This window comes from Oncorhynchus kisutch, linkage group LG14, assembly GCF_002021735.2.
Source record: "Oncorhynchus kisutch isolate 150728-3 linkage group LG14, Okis_V2, whole genome shotgun sequence".
NCBI lineage: Eukaryota > Metazoa > Chordata > Actinopteri > Salmoniformes > Salmonidae > Oncorhynchus > Oncorhynchus kisutch.
The window spans coordinates 9,017,119-9,034,928 of record NC_034187.2 but is presented as its reverse complement, the minus strand read 5'-3'; the positions used below and the strand labels follow the sequence as shown (position 1 = coordinate 9,034,928).

The window sequence follows — 17,810 nt, the reverse complement described above, 5'->3', positions numbered from 1 at the left end:
TACACCTGCTGGAGCGCGTGCTACGGATGGGTGTTGCCATCGTGACCAGTGAACTGAGATAAGGCGGAGCTTTACCTAGCATGGACTTGTAGATGACCTGGAGCCAGTGGGTCTGGCGACGAATATGTAGCGAGGGCCAGCCGACTAGAGCATACAAGTCGCAGTGGTGGGTGGTATAAGGTGCTTTAGTGACAAAATGGATGGCACTGTGATAAACTGCATCCAGTTTGCTGAGTAGAGTGTTGGAAGCAATTTTGTAGATGACATCGCCGAAGTCGAGTATCGGTAGGATAGTCAGTTTTACTAGGGTAAGTTTGGCGGCGTGTGTGAAGGACGCTTTGTTGCGGAATAGAAAGCCGACTCTTGATTTGATTTTCGATTGGAGATGTTTGATATGAGTCTGGAAGGAGAGTTTACAGTCTAGCCAGACACCTAGGTACTTATAGATGTCCACATATTCAAGGTCGGAACCATCCAGGGTGGTGATGCTGGTCAGGCGTGCGGGTGCAGGCAGTGAACGGTTGAAAAGCATGCATTTGGTTTTACTAGCGTTTAAGAGCAGTTGGAGGCCACGGAAGGAGTGTTGTATGGCATTGAAGCTCGTTTGGAGGTTAGATAGCACAGTGTCCATGGACGGGCCGGAAGTATATAGAATGGTGTCGTCTGCGTAGAGGTGGATCAGGGAATCGCCCGCAGCAAGAGCAACATCATTGATATATACAGATAAAAGAGTCGGCCCGAGAATTGAACCCTGTGGCACCACCATAGAGACTGCCAGAGGACCGGACAGCATGCCCTCCGATTTGACACACTGAACTCTGTCTGCAAAGTAATTGGTGAACCAGGCAAGGCAGTCATCCGAAAAACCGAGGCTACTGAGTCTGCCGATAAGAATATGGTAATTGACAGAGTCGAAAGCCTTGGCAAGGTCGATGAAGACAGCTGCACAGTACTGTCTTTTATCGATGGCGGTTATGATATCGTTTAGTACCTTGAGCGTGGCTGAGGTGTACCTGTGACCGGCTCAGAAACCAGATTGCACAGCGGAGAAGGTACGGTGGGATTCGAGGTGGTCAGTGACCTGTTTGTTGACTTGGCTTTCGAAGACCTTAGATAGACAGAGGGGTAGCAAGAGAATGGTCGTGGACAGCCAAAAAGGTCAAAACGAGTTCAGAGTCCAGGAGGTACAGAGTGGCAGACATGCTCGTGGTCAAGGCAGGCAGAATGGTCAGGCAGGCGGGTACAGAGTTCAGAAAACAGGCAAGCTTCAAAAACCAGGAGGACTAGAAAAAGGAGAATCCAAAAAGCGGAGAACGGGAAAACAGCTGGTTGACTTGGAAACATACAAGACGAACTGGCACAGAGAGACAGGAAACACAGGGATAAATACACTGGGGAAGATCAGCGACACCTGGAGGGGGTGGAGACAATCACAAGGGCAGGTGAAACAGATCAGGGCGTGACAATAAGAGAAAGCCCATTGTTCTAGGCTAAGAAAAAAAAAAAAGTCCCAATGTGGAAAAACGTGTCAGTTGATCTAGTGGATTTCAGGCAGAATTACTAATATAGGCATAAGCCTGTAGGAGGGAGGAGAGGAGAGTTAGTTTAATTTCTCTCCAGCTGGAATTCTCTGGTTCTGTTTCCAAGTTCTCCATCAGAAGGGAAGATACTCTACTGCCACCTGGTGGTGATATACTGTGGTGGCGCAATTACAAAAATTATTGGGACCATTTTGAGTCCTAGAACTAGAAAAGAAATAAGAATTAATTGGGTCACTAGACTCCATTAGTCACTGTCATAGATCTTCAGATCAATGGATCAGCCAAACACACACACACACACACACACACATGCAGACACACACACACTGGCATACGCACACGCAGATACAGGCACACACACACATGCACACACACACACGATGCTCTAAAATCACTACTACACACTCAATTCATATAGAGGTCAACATTCAGTAGATCTGCCTGTCAATAATCACGCTATTGATCCAGACCCACAGAATGGCCTCTGTTACCTTTTACTATTTATATGTTGTGCAACTGAGAATGTGTGTGTGTTTTCGTGTGTGTGTTTTCGTGTGTGTGTGTTTTCGCGTGTGTGTGTGGGCCCAACAGCAGTTGTCTTCCTGCCATTCTCGGTAATTTCCCACCTTATCCAATAGAGCGGACGGCGCAGGGAAAGACAGATATATTGACAGACCTGAAACACACATTACTCTCCTTGTGTTATTTAAATTAAGTCACTCCATATCTCCAATAACGTGCTCTGGATTCAGCGGCTCCACTGGTGGAAATACAACAGGGAGAGAGAAAGGGACAGAAAGGGGGAGGACAGACGGAAGCGGGGGGGGGGGGAGACGACAACGGAGCACAATTCCACCTGTCACTCTTAAATCACAAGAAGGTTAACTTGGCTGGCGTACACTGCAGAACCAAAGAGAAGGGCCAATCACCTATAACCATGTCTCTGCCTTACTGCCGACAATGTTAATAGGACTGACGTTGAGAGGGAGAGGGAGAGGGAGAGGGAGAGGGAGAGGGAGAGGGAGAGAGAGAAACAGGGAAGTCATACTGAGACTAAAGTCTCTTTTACAAATCAGCCCTGCACAATACAAAAACAAGCTCATACAACAGAATAGTTCAACATAAATATAGCCAATATACACATTAAGATGAACAACACAGTCAATTAAAACAAACACATCCTTCATTATAAAACATCCTCTGTCAGCGGTCTGAATCCTCTGTCAGCGGTCTGAATCCTCTGTCAGCGGTCTGAATCCTCTGTCAGCGGTCTGAATCCTCTGTCAGCGGTCTGAATCCTCTGTCAGCGGTCTGAATCCTCTGTCAGCGGTCTGAATCCTCTGTCAGCTGTCTCAATCATCTGTCAGCGGTCTCAATCATCTGCCAGCGGTCTGAAGCCTCTGTCAGCAAACCCAGATTCTAATCTAATCCACTAAACTTGAATGGTGTGACCGGACAACAGGGATGTGCCTGATAACCTGTCAATCCAACATTCAATTTCAGTCCAGTCACTTTAAAATTCAAAGGGCACTCGCACATCTGAGCTATCTTTGTTGCAGGTGCATTGTAATAGTTGAATGAGATTCACTTTAAAAGTACATCAACCAGAAAGCGATGGAATAAGACATGTCAAAAATGTGCAGCTCTTGAAACAAACCCAACACGACAATTGAAATCACACAGTAAAATTAATTTCATAATTTCAAGTTTTAATCATCCATCACACACCTCTATCAGTGACCCCAGGAGACCCCAGGACCGTGGGAACGTCTCGTCCTGGAAATTGCCACGGTGAAGGTGTGTTTCTCTATTTTTCGACTGTGTATCCTGTGATAAAACGAAGGGCGCTATGATAAACGGCATACAGGAGTTTAAGAGTCGTGGCAGCTGCACTTTGATAATTAATAACACTGTAATCAAGAACAGGTAGAAAGGTTGACTGGATATGCTTCCTGCTGACTAGAGAGAGACAACATCTGCTTCCTGCTGACTAGAGAGAGACAACATCTGCTTCCTGCTAACTAGAGAGAGACAACATCTGCTTCCTGCTGACTAGAGAGAGACAACATCTGTTTCCTGCTGACTAGAGAGAGACAACATCTGCTTCCTGCTGACTAGAGAGAGACAACATCTGCTTCCTGCTGACTAGAGAGAGACAACATCTGCTTCCTGCTAACTAGAGAGAGACAACATCTGCTTCCTGCTGACTAGAGAGAGACAACATCTGTTTCCTGCTGACTAGAGAGAGACAGCATCTGCTTCCTGCTGACTAGAGAGAGACAACATCTGCTTCCTGCTGACTAGAGAGAGACAACATCTGCTTCCTGCTGACTAGAGAGAGACAACATCTGCTTCCTGCTGACTAGAGAGATACAACATCTGTTTCCTACAGACTAGAGAGAGACAACATCTGTTTCCTGCTGACTAGAGAGAGACAACATCTGCTTCCTGCTGACTAGAGAGAGACAACATCTGCTTCCTGCTGACTAGAGAGAGACAACATCTGCTTCCTGCTGACTAGAGAGATACACCATCTGCTTCCTGCTGACTAGAGACTAACAGATTGAGCAATAGAGTTTATGTAAATAGTGAAGAGAACGGTTCCTAGTATGGACACCTGCGGAACACCTTTATGTACTTCTTAAATGCTGACCCCATCAATCACAAAGGCCTAAGTTCTGTTACTAAGATAATCATGAAACCACGAGGAGGTGTTTGACCCAGGCAAAACAAGAACAACTTGTTCACAAAAATACCATGATCAACAGTATCAAATGAATTTCACAGGTCCACAAACAAGGCAGCAGGATTCATTTTAGTGTCTAAAGCATTGGGGCGGCAGGGTAGCCTAGTGGTTAGAGAGTTGGATTAGTAACCGGAAGGTTGCAAGTTCAAACCCCCGAGCTGACAAGGTACAAATCTGTCGTTCTGCCCCTGAACAGGCAGTTAACCCACTGTTCCTAGGCCGTCATTGAAAATAAGAATTTGTTCTTAACTGACTTGCCTAGTTAAATAAAGGTAAAAAGAAAAAAAATGGACAATATCATTAAAAACTAATGTGGGTGCTGTGTCATGGCCTAAACCCAGATTGATTTGTATTCAAAATACCATGATAATATAAAAAAGAGCAAAGTTGCTTATTTACTAAAGATAGGAGACTCTTAGCTAGACATAGAAGCCCAGAGATGGGACTATAATTATCACGATCACTACTATCCCCACTCTTATGGAATGGCAGCACATAAGCTGTTTTCCATACTTTACGAATATTCCCTGATAACATTGTTAGATTTAAGATATGGGTTACTGAGGCAGCAATGGGGGGGGGGGGGCAGCACATTTGATAATACCCAGCTCCAGTTGCTAAACCCCTGTGGATTTCTTGGTATCTATAGTAAGGCATCAATTACTTATTATTCTGTGTATTGCAAAAATGTAAAAACTGCAAAATTCCCAAATCTTTTAAAAAGAAAGAAAAATACCATTAAATGCATCAATGATGACATTTTTGTCCGTAATGGGTCCAGAGTCTGAATTAATTTGTTGGGGCAGAGAGGAGGAAGTACAACCCTTCAAGAATTTGACAGTTTTCCAGAATTTAGACGGATTCCCCTTCCAATCAGAAAGTGGTTACATGAGATTTAGCCTAGTCTTACACATTGATTCCTCAGTTGCCTAAAATCTTGCCAATCCGGGCCTAATCCTGTGTTTCTGGCCTTGACCCGAGGCAACATTTCTCATACAAATGACTTCTGATAATTCAGAAGTTAACCAGGCATTCAATCTATCTTTAACTCTCAGAGTTTTGAAGGGGGCATGATTATCTACAATAGTGTTGAAGACATTTACAATAAAACATTTAAACTAAATCAGTTTCAGGGATAGTTGTGATACAATCATGGTCACTAAAATAAAGAGCCTGTAAAAACACCTTGTTTACTAAGGTTTGTAAGTTCATCTTAGTGATGACACAAGGCTTAGATTTACCCCTGACACAGACAACACTGCAATGGCTTCTGATAATTCAGAAGTTAACCAGGCATTCAATCTATCTTTAACTCTCAGAGTTTTGAAGGGGGCATGATTAGTATAAAATAAGATAAATCAAGTGGATTTTGATGGATATTTAGGGTTCGGCCATGTAAGCTCAGTTATTAGCTGAGACAGGTTTACCTCAGATACGCTGAAATATATTTGCTCTAACACTGGCGTCCTCAATATTAAAATTGACCATAATTAATAGTTCAAACTGACCATAATTAGATACACTCCTACTAGTGTCAGCTGGTTATTATGACCACGGTCCACATTTAGAACGAGATAATCAAACTGCTTAGGGACAGAGGTAGCAAGAGATTCTGTCTAATCAGCAAACATTAAAACAGGACAGTGACTCATCACTGTCAAGCACAGAATTATTCAACCAAATGTCAGAAATGACCAGAATGTCCATGTTGGATTGAGAAGCAAATATTGCAATCTAATACATCTGACATTTGACATGAACAAATCCCAGATCGCAGCTGGGGAATTTCAGGTCAGATGGAGTCTCAAAATACAAGCTGGGCTGTTCAGTAGGTAACCCCTTTTTGAAAATACCATGGGATCGGTTTGAATTGGTATAGATGCAAGATTGTCTAAAACTGATACATTCGGCCTATACCTGGATTGGGGAAGTGGGTTAAAACAAGAGTCAATGAGGGTTATCTGTTGCGGGCCTGCAGTATGATGACAATGCTGATCATTTATGGTTGGGATTACATGAACAGGACTTGGAGTGTTAATAAATCAATCTCTCAGCACAAACTTGAAATGTGACGACAGTGTCCAGGCACCAAGATAATTTGGAGGGACCCCATTCTCTCTGTAGAGCATCTTCTGTTTCCAAAAGGTGTCGAAGTTACCCACAAAAAACTCTAACAGTAGACTCGTAGCCAGTCGTGTAGTCCCAGCAGCCTACTGAATCGATCCATGCTACGATTCAGTGACGGTACTGGGCCTGAAATAATTGGACGCTTGTTGGAGTCTTTCAGAGTTCCAATCACTTTAAAATCCTGTTTCATACATTCCAAGCATCCTAATGACATTTGATCCCACATGGACAACAACAGCGACAGCCCCAGTGTTCTGGCGTAAAACGGTAGGAAGCAGCCTAGTAATGCCCTGTACCTGAGCCCTAGGATAGCACAAGGTTTTTGCCTTGGGATCCGAGACGTTTCTCACCACATAGCTGGCGATGATAACGCCTGGTGATATGGCAGGGAAAGTTGGTTTGTTCCCACCTCTTTTTAAAGACACAATTCAACCTCCTGGCACTAGAGTCAGTTGTTCATTACAGAGACTCACAGACACATCAGAGTGAGAGTCGTTGACTCGGTCAATGTTACGTCAACCTGACCTTCTACCTAAACACACTTTTCAAGCCTATATGATTAAATCAAATTACATCACAGTTTATTGGTCATATGCACAGGATGCAGTGTAAACGGTGCAATGAAATGGGACCATTATCTAAGATATACTCAGACTAATCACAAACAATATATTATACTTAATAACACTCACAGCCTACGATGGCCTCTGACGCTGTACTATATTACATTAAATAATCATTGCATGTTCTTCTATTGCCGATACCTCTGGTGTTTAACGGATAAACTGATGTTTTCAAGCAGGTCAATGAAAATGTAAACTACTTGATGTTACAGGAACTCGATAAAGCTAAAGTATCCAAGTTTTAGAGTAATCTATAGTGTGCTATTATCTAAGGAGATTTAAGGCTGGATTAAATCACATTGGATGTTTTATAGGGTCAGGTGAAAGGTCAGCTGATGGTCACCTGATAGGTCACCTGATGCAGAGGCCATCTAGGTTAGGAATAGTTTCCATTAAATCATTTGGATTACTGTGTAAATACTACAATGTGGACTTAATTGAAATGAGCCCTTTCAGTCAGAATATGAAGGAATGTCTCTAGCGGCCCCTAGTGGCTGTAACATCTATTAAAACACCTCAGAAAGGAAACAAACAGCGATTACCTTTAGACGTCTTCAGAGGGGTCTTCAAAGTGTGTGCATCTTTGTCTGTGTGTGTGTGTGTGTGTGCGCATGTGTGTGTGCGCGCATGTGCGTGTTTCTGTGCACTTTTTGTGTGTATAGATAGACAATAAACAGTACTCACGATCATTGCACCGCGTGCCGGTGAAGGAGGTCATGGAGCAGTCACAGGTGTAGTTCTCCCACTGCTGGATACAGACGCCCATGTTGGTACATGAGTCCTCCTGACAGGTGGTGCTAGGACCTGTAGGTGGCAGAGCAGAGGCATGTGGTACCAGGGTACAGGTGGCAGAGCAGAGGCATGTGGTACCAGGGTACAGGTGGCAGAGCAGAGGCATGTGGTACCAGGGTACAGGTGGCAGAGCAGAGCCATGTGGTACCAAAGTACAGGTGGCAGAGCCATGTGGTACCAGGGTACAGGTGGCAGAGCAGAGCCATGTGGTACCAGGGTACAGGTGGCAGAGCCATGTGGTACCAGGGTACAGGTGGCAGAGCCATGTGGTACCAGGGTACAGGTGGCAGAGCAGAGCCATGTGTTATCAGGGTACAGGTGGCAGAGCAGAGTCATGTGGTACCAGGGTACAGGTGGCAGAGCAGAGCCATGTGGTACCAGGGTACAGGTGGCAGAGCAGAGCCATGTGGTACCAGGGTACAGGTGGCAGAGCAGAGGCATGTGGTACCAGGGTACAGGTGGCAGAGCAGAGCCATGTGGTACCAGGGTACAGGTGGCAGAGCAGAGCCATGTGGTACCAGGGTACAGGTGGCAGAGCAGAGGCATGTGGTACCAGGGTACAGGTGGCAGAGCAGAGCCATGTGGTACCAGGGTACAGGTGGCAGAGCAGAGCCATGTGGTACCAGGGTGCAGGTGGCAGAGCAGAGCCATGTGGTATCAGGGTACAGGTGGCAGAGCAGAGGCATGTGGTACCAGGGTACAGGTGGCAGAGCAGAGCCATGTGGTACCAGGGTACAGGTGGCAGAGCAGATCCATGTGGTACCAGGGTACAGGTGGCAGAGCCATGTGGTACCAGGGTACAGGTGGCAGAGCCATGTGGTACCAGGGTACAGGTGGCAGAGCAGAGTCATGTGATACCAGGGTACAAGTGGCAGAGCCATGTGGTACCAGGGTATAGGTCTGAGCGCTCGCTCCCCAACAGCTCCTCCAACAGGTGCCATGCAGAGGTGTCAGAGCACGTCAGTGGGCCATGCATTAGTCAGGTTAGTACATTACATGAATTACAGAGGTGTTATTGTACTGTAGAAGTACACCAAACTGAAAGACACACAGCATTCCCTCCAAGTAGATTTTAGTAAGACGTTTAGTGTGTGCAGACATTGAACAGGGTGCTGGATGTGTTTACAACATGGCTGGTTGATGAGAGACAACTGGTGGAGTCAGACAAACTAACTAGACTAGGGTCACGTACTGTCATATTGAGTGTCTCTATAACTGTATTTACATGGTTATAACTGAGTAATAACATGGTTATAACTGAGTAATAACATGATAAGTATTTCTTCTACACAGTCTACAGTGTTGGTCCATGTTGTTCAATAGAAGTTACAATGATTATAACACTTTTTTGTTGTTGTAAAGATTGTGATGTTATTGAGAGTTTATTTTGCAATAGACAAATATGTTTGTCAAACCATAACCTTATCCAATGCATACATACTGGATGTACCTACACATGGTAGTTCCGTTATGTCCGTTCATGTCAGCCCCATGTGAACACACAGTTTTAGAACCACCACAAGTTAATATGAAGTGTGACCCGGGTGTAAGCTCTCCCATCCTCCCTTCCCCCAACCCCCTGCTCTATCCTAGACCAGTCTACATACAGAGACACTGGAGAAGATGACCCAGTGCAACAGAAGGAGGATCACGAGACAAAACATTTTATAGCAAAGTGGTGCACATAGGATATGTGCTTTTGTTATATAAATGTTGGTTGTGGTGGTGTCCAGTTCAGTCCAGGGCTGTGTTTCATTCCAGAAAAGATGTTCCCTTACTCCTCGGTCCTCGTCCACTCCCCATTCACAGAACCGAGACAACTGTGTCAGTCCCTTTCCAGTTCTGTGAAAAGGGAGTAAGTGAGGGAATATCGGAGGATACATCTGTGTGGAAGGAAACGTAGACCAAATGAGGACTTGAGACTCAACACCACCCAGACTCATCCCACGTTTCCAAGAGGAAGTGTAGTCTCTACTGTAGTCTCTACTGTAGTCTCTACTGTAGTCTCTACTGTAGTCTCTACTGTGCAGCAGTGCAACAACCCAATCCAGTAAAATAGCGGGACAATATTCCCACCAGAAATGGAAAACCATGTGGGGAAAAAAAGTAGATTTATGCAAGATAAAATGATTCACTTCATGTTTGTTTCTTCTTCTACAGGTGCCAAAGTAACCTGAAATACATCCGTAATGTCATTACTATAATACAACCTGCAAGCGAAGAAGAGTGAAGAAGACGTCAATGTTGTTGGAAGAGATAGAGCTCTGCTGAATGTGCTCATCTAGCCAGACTGACATTCATCTACTGTGTGTGTGTGTGTGTGTGTGTGTGTGTGTGCCTGTTCTGCTGAATGTGCTCATATAGCCAGACTGACATTCATCTACCGTGTGTGTGTGTGTGTGTGTGTGTGCCTGTTCTGCTGAATGTGCTCATATAGCCAGGCTGACATTCATCTAGCACGTGTGTGTGTTTGTGTGTGTGTGTGTGTGTGCCTGTTCTGCTGAATGTGCTCATATAGCCAGACTGACATTCATCTACCGCGCGTGTGTGTGTGTGTTCTCTGTAGAATGTGCTACTGTATTCATCTTCCTGAACACATTCCCACTCAGCTAAATCAGTAGATATCTCTTTCTTCATCTGGGTGGGAATCTTTATATCTAAAATAAATAAGTCTTAAATCGCCACGGAGTGGACTTTGGATATGGACATGAGAGCCATGACTTCTCTAGATCACCATCCATCAGTCTCCAGCGCCGATGGCAGGCTGCTCTCGCATTCTAATGAAACTGTCTGTCAAACTGTTGGAATCTCACATTTAACTTAGGTCGACCGTCATTTTAATTAGCGTACTAATCACACTGGCCTATCAGGGGGGCTTCCACACTCCAGGCCTAAAAGCATTTGAAGGGGGGGGGGGGTCGTGTGTATATATGTATGTGTGTGTGTGCCTTTCAGGATGTGTGTGTGTGTGTGTGTGTGTGTGTGTGTGTCGACCCAATGTGCAAGACTTAGCAGATTCCTCAGCAACTCTGCCAAGACATACACGGCCCGATACCGAAAAACGAGATCTGCAGACAGAGTGTTTTCGGAGTATTCAGACCCTTTGACTTTTTCCACATGTTGTTACGTTACAGCCTTATTCTAAAATCAATCAAATCGTTTTTTCCCCTCATCAATCTACACACAATACCCTATAATGACAAAGCAAAAACAGTTTTTTAGAAATGTTTGCAAATGTATTAAATATAAAATAAGTACGTTTTCAGACAATTTACTCAGGACTTTGTTGAAGCACCTTTTGCAGTGATTACAACCTTGAGTCTTCTTGGGAATGACGCTACAAGCTTGGCATACCTGTATTTGGGGAGTTTCTCCAATTCTTCTCTGCAGATCCTCTCAAGCTCTGTCAGGTTGGATGGGGAGATTCGCTGCACAGCTATTTTCAGGTCTCTCCAGAGATGTTCGATCAGGTTCAAGTCCGGGCTCTGGCTGGGCCACTCAAGGAAATTCAGAGACTTGTCCTGAAGCCACTCCTGCATTCTCTTGGCTGTCTTCTTAGGGTCGTTATCCTGTTGGAAGGTGAACCTTCTCCCCAGTCTGAGGTCCTGAGCCCTCTGGATCAGGTTTTCATCAGGGATCTCTCTGTACTTTGCTCGGTTCATCTTTGCCTCAATCATGACTATTCTCCCAGTCCTTGCCGCAGAAAAATATCCCCACAGCATGATGCTGCCACCACCATGCTTCACCGTAGGGATGCCAGGTTTCCTCCAGATGTGAAGCTTGGCATTCAGGCCAAAGAGTTAAATCTTGGTTTCATCAGACCAGAGATTATTGTTTCTCATGGTCTGAGAGTCTTTGCGTGCCTTTTGGCAAACTCCAAGCTGGCTGTCATGTGCCTTTTACTGAGGAGTGGCTTTAATCTCTCCACTCTACCAAAAAGGCCTGATTGGTGGAATACTACAGAGATGGTTGCCCTTCTGTAAGGTTCTCCCATCCCCACAGAGGAACTCTAGAGCAATGTCAGAGTGACCATTGGGTTCTTGGTCATCTCCGAAACCAAGGCCCTTCTCCCCCAATTGCTCAGTTTGGCTGGGCGGCAAACACTAGGAAGAGTCTTGGTGGTTCCAAACTTCTTCCGTTTACGAATCATGGAGGTAACTTTGTTCTTAGGGACCTTCAATGTTACATAAATGTTTTGGTACCCTTCCCCAGATCTGTGCCTCGGCACAATCCTGTCTCAGAGCTCTACGGACAATTCCTTCGACCTCATGGCTTGGTTTTTGCTCTGTCATGCACTGTCAACTGTGGGACCATATATAGACAGGTGTGTGCCTTTCGAAATCATGTCCAATCAATTGAACACCACAGGTGGACTCCAATGAAGTTGTAGAAACATCTCAAGGATGATCAATGGAAACAGGATACACCTGAGCTCAATTTAGAGTCTCATTCCAAACTTATATAAAGAAGGTATTTCTGTTTTTTATTTTTAATACATTTGCAAACATTTCTAAAAATCGTTTTGTCATTATAGGGTATTGTGCGTAGATTGCTGAACATGTATTTTTTAAATCAAGGGTTCTGAATACTTTCTGAATGCTCTGTCATCATACAGGTGGCTAATGTTTATTCATGCAAAAGCTTTCCATCACAATCATTAGTCTGTCTCCTTCCCTGCACACCTGCCTGCCCGCCTGCCAGTCTTCTTCCCTGCCTGTCTCCTGCCTGCCTCCCTGCCCGGCTGTCTGCCTCCCTACCTCCTACCTGCCTCTGCCCGCCTGCCCGCCCGCCCGCCCTCCTGCCTGCCTGCCTGCCCGGCTGTCTGCCTCCCTACCTCCTGCCTGCCTGCCTGCCCGGCTGTCTGCCTCCCTACCTCCTGCCTGCCTCCCTGCCCGGCTGTCTGCCTCCCTACCTCCTGCCTGCCTCCCTGCCCGCCTGCCCTCCTGCCTGCCTGCCTGCCTGCCTCACTGCCTGGCTGTCTGCCTCCCTACCTCCTGCCTGCCTCCCTGCCCGGCTGTCTGCCTCCCTACCTCCTGCCTGCCTCCCTGCCCGGCTGTCTGCCTCCCTACCTCCTGCCTGCCTCCCTGCCCGCCTGCCCTCCTGCCTGCCTGCCTGCCCGGCTGTCTGCCTCCCTACCTCCTGCCTGCCTCCCTGCCCGGCTGTCTGCCTCCCTACCTCCTACCTGCCTCTGCCCACCTGCCTCTGCCCGCCTGCCTGCCTGCCTGCCTGCCTCCCTGCCCGGCTGTCTGCCTCCCTACCTCCTGCCTGCCTCCCTGCCCGGCTGTCTGCCTCCCTACCTCCTGCCTGCCTCCCTGCCCGGCTGTCTGCCTCCCTACCTCCTGCCTGCCTCCCTGCCCGCCTGCCCGCCTGCCCTCCTGCCTGCCTGCCTGCCTGTCTGCCTCCCTACCTCCTGCCTGCCTCCCTGCCCGGCTGTCTGCCTCCCTACCTCCTACCTGCCTCTGCCCACCTGCCTCTGCCCGCCTGCCCGCCTGCCTGCCTGCCTGCAGGCCTCCCGGCGAGGCAAAGCCAGGGTACGCTGTAGGACTTGCAGCCCCTACCTACCATTCTCACGAAGTGAACCATTTTATAACAAGCACATAGCCAGCTGCAAAAAAAAATATTTCAATGCCTGGCGATGTTCGCTGTCTATTGTGCTTAAAGGTGACATCATCAAACATAGCTTGAAGACTTCCTGATTTACCGCCAACACTATCAGAGTTTAAATCAGCCAAGATTGCTATTGGATTTGCTCGGTTTGTGCCCTACCTCGAGGACAAAATTCAGTTGTTGTTTTCTGTAAGCAGGAAGTCACCCCACTCTGTACGATGATGTCATCTTGCTTAAGGTACCTTTAAGCCAAGGTATTTTTATTTTTCTAGTGAGTGGTGACACATAACATTACAAGCTCAGAATGGAATTTGAACCTTCTACCTTGTAGGTCAGCTTTGGTGAAACGGACTTTGTTAGAGAAGAAGAACAGAAAGTGAAAAACGATAAAACAAGGTTAGTACGTGGCCAATGATTGTCGGGTTAATAAAGCCAGCCCTTTACTAGCAGGGACATGCCCCTTAACTTCTCTAAGGAAGGGGTCAGGGGTCAGGGCTATGCTACCATGACAACCAAAAATAAGGGACAGATGAAATAGATGGGGACAGTACAGCGAAAAGGATGAAAATGGATATGAATGGGAGATGATGAACCTATGGAGACACACTGTATATGCGTTACTTCAACAAATGGATTAGCATGGGCTCTGGACAATCGGTTTAGCTACATGTTAACCTGTTCAGTCATTACACATGATTCAGAACCACTTTGTTAAAAACAGTCATATTTAAGTGGAAATTCAACAAGAAATAACATACAGACATCTGCATTGAAACCTGCATATGAATTGGAATGTATTCAATCAATCTTAATTAGGTATTTATTTACATTTTTTTATTTATTTTTATGTATTAGTCTACCCAAAGCATAATGGGACAATTTCTGCTCAAGAATGATGAGAACACAAAGGTTAGTATGAATATGTTTTATCATGAAGGGATGAGGACAAACGACACAAGATGATTCAAGAATGACGTCAGACACAAGGATAGACAGTGAAAACACATAACATTGTTTTATTAGAGACCTAGTGTTTCCTCCGGGCCTGCAGCTCAGTCCCCCAACGCTTCCATCCACCTATGAACTGAGGCATCGCCGCCATCTAGTGAGGGTTTTCCTCGATTACACTAATCTATGCCAAGTAGACCTGTTCCCTATTGACTAGTTACCACAGCCACAAAGTCTAAATTGACTATATAATTCAGGAAAACAAATAATTTAGCGTTTTGGTTTTCTTTTAAGGTGAGGTTCAGGCATAAGGTTAGCAGTGTGGTTAAGGTAGCCTCTGCCGAGTCCCAAACTACCGGGAAACGGAAAGAGAGCCTGTGAAGCAAATTCCGGTTTTGGACGTTAACAAGGCAAAACTCGTCCTCCACATTTACTGAATTGGTTGAACGGGGGATCTAGTTTCAGCCGTTTCTTTTACACTTGCTATGTTAAGAAGAGAAATTGTAGAAATATAAATCATCTTTAACTATAAATATGACTCTGGTTGTGGTAACTAGTGACAACCAACATGAAGTCCCTCAAACTGGTGAGTTAAGGTAGTAAAGTTACAAACTAATCCGTGTTTTTTTTGTGGGGGAAAATAAGCAACTTATTTACCTGTTAAAGCGTGAGTGTAAAGAAGCACTATCGCAAACATACAAATGCGAGCTCTCATCTGAACAGCTGAATAGCCATCTTTAATTAGGCGCCTTAGCGCTGAGATAAATACAATTGGTGCGAATAGCATGGTCACACTAGCCTACTCTATTCACAACCAATCACAAATCAACATGACAGTTGAAATATAATGTTGTCATGCAGTTTTAAATTTGGGATCAAACAGTGGACTTTTACATTAAATTACAACAGTCAGCAAAGTTACAGGTCATTAGGGGTCATCACTGGTTACCACAGCCACAAATACTCCCATGTTGGGTGTTCTGGAGAGTGCGCACCTACTGTAAGTCATTTGTTGCATTACCTGTATAGTTCCTGCACATTGTCTGGCATAATCCATTCTGATAGTTGTGGGAGTTGTTGATTGCGTATAGACAATGTGCTGTTGCTTCAGCTCTCAGTTATTGGATTAAACTGTGTGAGTCTGTTTTGGTGTTTTGACCTTGTAGCCTATAGGTTGCTACTACTAAGTACTTTGGGACCATTAATGCTGTCTGTTTTTTTTTCAACTTGAAACCTGGACTGTAAATTCGTAAATATTGTCATCACTGTGATTACGCTACTCTGTCTGTTGTCCCACTGTGTGCTCAACGAACATTAGTCTGGACAGTTCAATTCATACAATGGCAAATATTTGAGCAAAAATAAATAAATGTGAACACACATTCTCATAACCACTCACAGACAAACAAAATGACAAAAAAAAAAAGAAATGATATGAATGTGGTACAACTGACATGTCACACATACATCATGGTGTTTACACTGTAATCTGTAATGAGGGGGAAGATAGATATAGATAGATATATACTCCACAATAGTCATAATGTCAAGGTATATTAGGTTTATATTGCACCATTGTGTGGCTCTCGGATATGGTAATTACCAAATAAGAAAACAAAAAATAAACAATAATTTCACAACGGAGATGTTGACATTGAAAGCAGAACAAAGAAACAACATGCTCCGGGTAAAACATGAAACAAATTGATTCACGTGCAAGAAATAATGATCAATGAAAACTGAGCAAAAACTATATTAACAAACAACGTTATTTATTTTTTTAAACGATCAAGGTGAAGAGCCAAGAGTGTTGGAGCAATAATTGTTAATTGGAATGATATTTGATGCTATAGTGTAAAAATATTTCAACAGGCCGTCGTCTCACTTAACTGATGTACACGGAATATTTGAGATAGACACAAAACTAACGGAAACCTACGGACATTTAGTTTTGCGTACACAACGCGTACAAGCTCTTGTATCGTTTCTGACTGGAGCTTTCATATGTCTCCACATATAGATGGTACAATTCTTATTCTCAATAGTCGGGGCAGCAGGTAGCCGTGGTTAGAGAGTTGGGGCAGTAACCAGCAGGTAGCCGTGGTTAGAGAGTTGGGACAGTAACCAGCAGGTAGCCATGGTTATAGTGTTGGGCCAGTAACCAGCAGGTAGCCGTGGTTAGAGAGTTGGGCCAGTAACCAGCAGGTAGCCGTGGTTAGAGAGTTGGGACAGTAACCAGCAGGCAGCCGTGGTTAGAGAGTTGGGACAGTAACCAGCAGGTAGCCGTGGTTAGAGAGTTGGGGACAGTAACCAGCAGGTAGCCGTGGTTAGAGAGCGTTGGGCCAGTAACCAGCAGGTAGCCGTGGTTAGAGAGTTGGGGCAGTAACCAGCAGGTAGCCGTCGTTAGAGAGTTGGGGCAGTAACCAGCAGGTAGCCGTGGTTAGAGAGTTGGGGACAGTAACCAGCAGGTAGCCGTGGTTAGAGAGTTGGGGACAGTAACCAGCAGGTAGCCTCGGTTAGAGAGTTGGGGACAGTAACCAGCAGGTTGCCGCGGTTAGAGAGTTGGGGACAGTAACCAGCAGGTTGCCGCGGTTAGAGAGTTGGGGACAGTAACCAGCAGGTAGCCGTGGTTAGAGAGTTGGGGCAGTAACCTCAAAGGTTGCTGGATTGAATCCCCGAGCTGAGAAAGTTTTTTTTTTAATCTGTTTTTCTGAACAAGGCCATTTCAAACCCACTGTTCTCCTGGTAGGCTGTCATTGTAAATAAGAATTTGTCCTTAATAATTGACTTGCCTAGTTAAATAAAAAAGATGTAGTTGTATTGTTGCTTGGTAAGAATAGCTGTGGTTCTATTTCTATTATGTGGGGCATATACTATGTTATATCAACATATAGCTAATTGTATTTATGATAAGTACTTATTGTACAGAACAAAATACTAATTCAAACTCATAACAATTATAGTATATGCCCATACAATAACATGTTTAGTATACTGGTAGCTCCCTGTGATGTACCTACAGAAACACTCCTGTGCCAGCTGCCCAGATGTTTTAAAGATGTATTTTATGTTGTTCTGAAACATGACTGTAATTATGAATAATGATGAGCTCCTAAAACACCAATAGTTTTGATACTGTAGCGCTGCTTTGTGCTGTGCTGAAATGACATCATAAACGTGCGACCAATGTGGCTGATAAGAGCTGGGTCTGGGTTGTGGCTAGTTGGAGTACAGCTACGGACCAAAAGTTGCATGTTTGTGTCACATCGGGGACAACTGTAGCATTTTAGTTAACCCAAACCGTAACTCCTTTCCTAACCTTAACCTAATTCTCCTAACCTGCTGCGTTAATTCTCCTAACCTGCTGCGTTAATTCTCCTAACCTGCTGCGTTAATTCTCCTAACCTGCTGCGTTAATTCTCCTAT

General features: G+C 45.0%; 1 protein-coding gene across 1 annotated transcript in view; it reads right to left on the bottom strand.

Moving 5' to 3' along the window:
• The window catches only part of LOC109878620 (neurexin-3a-like), a 665,512-nt gene that overhangs the window by 388,643 nt on the left and 259,059 nt on the right, over window positions 1-17,810 (bottom strand). The window contains exon 17 of the mRNA XM_031787765.1: window positions 7,722-7,841. Coding sequence (XP_031643625.1) covers window positions 7,722-7,841 — 120 coding nt within the window. The remainder of the gene's footprint in view (window positions 1-7,721; window positions 7,842-17,810) is intronic.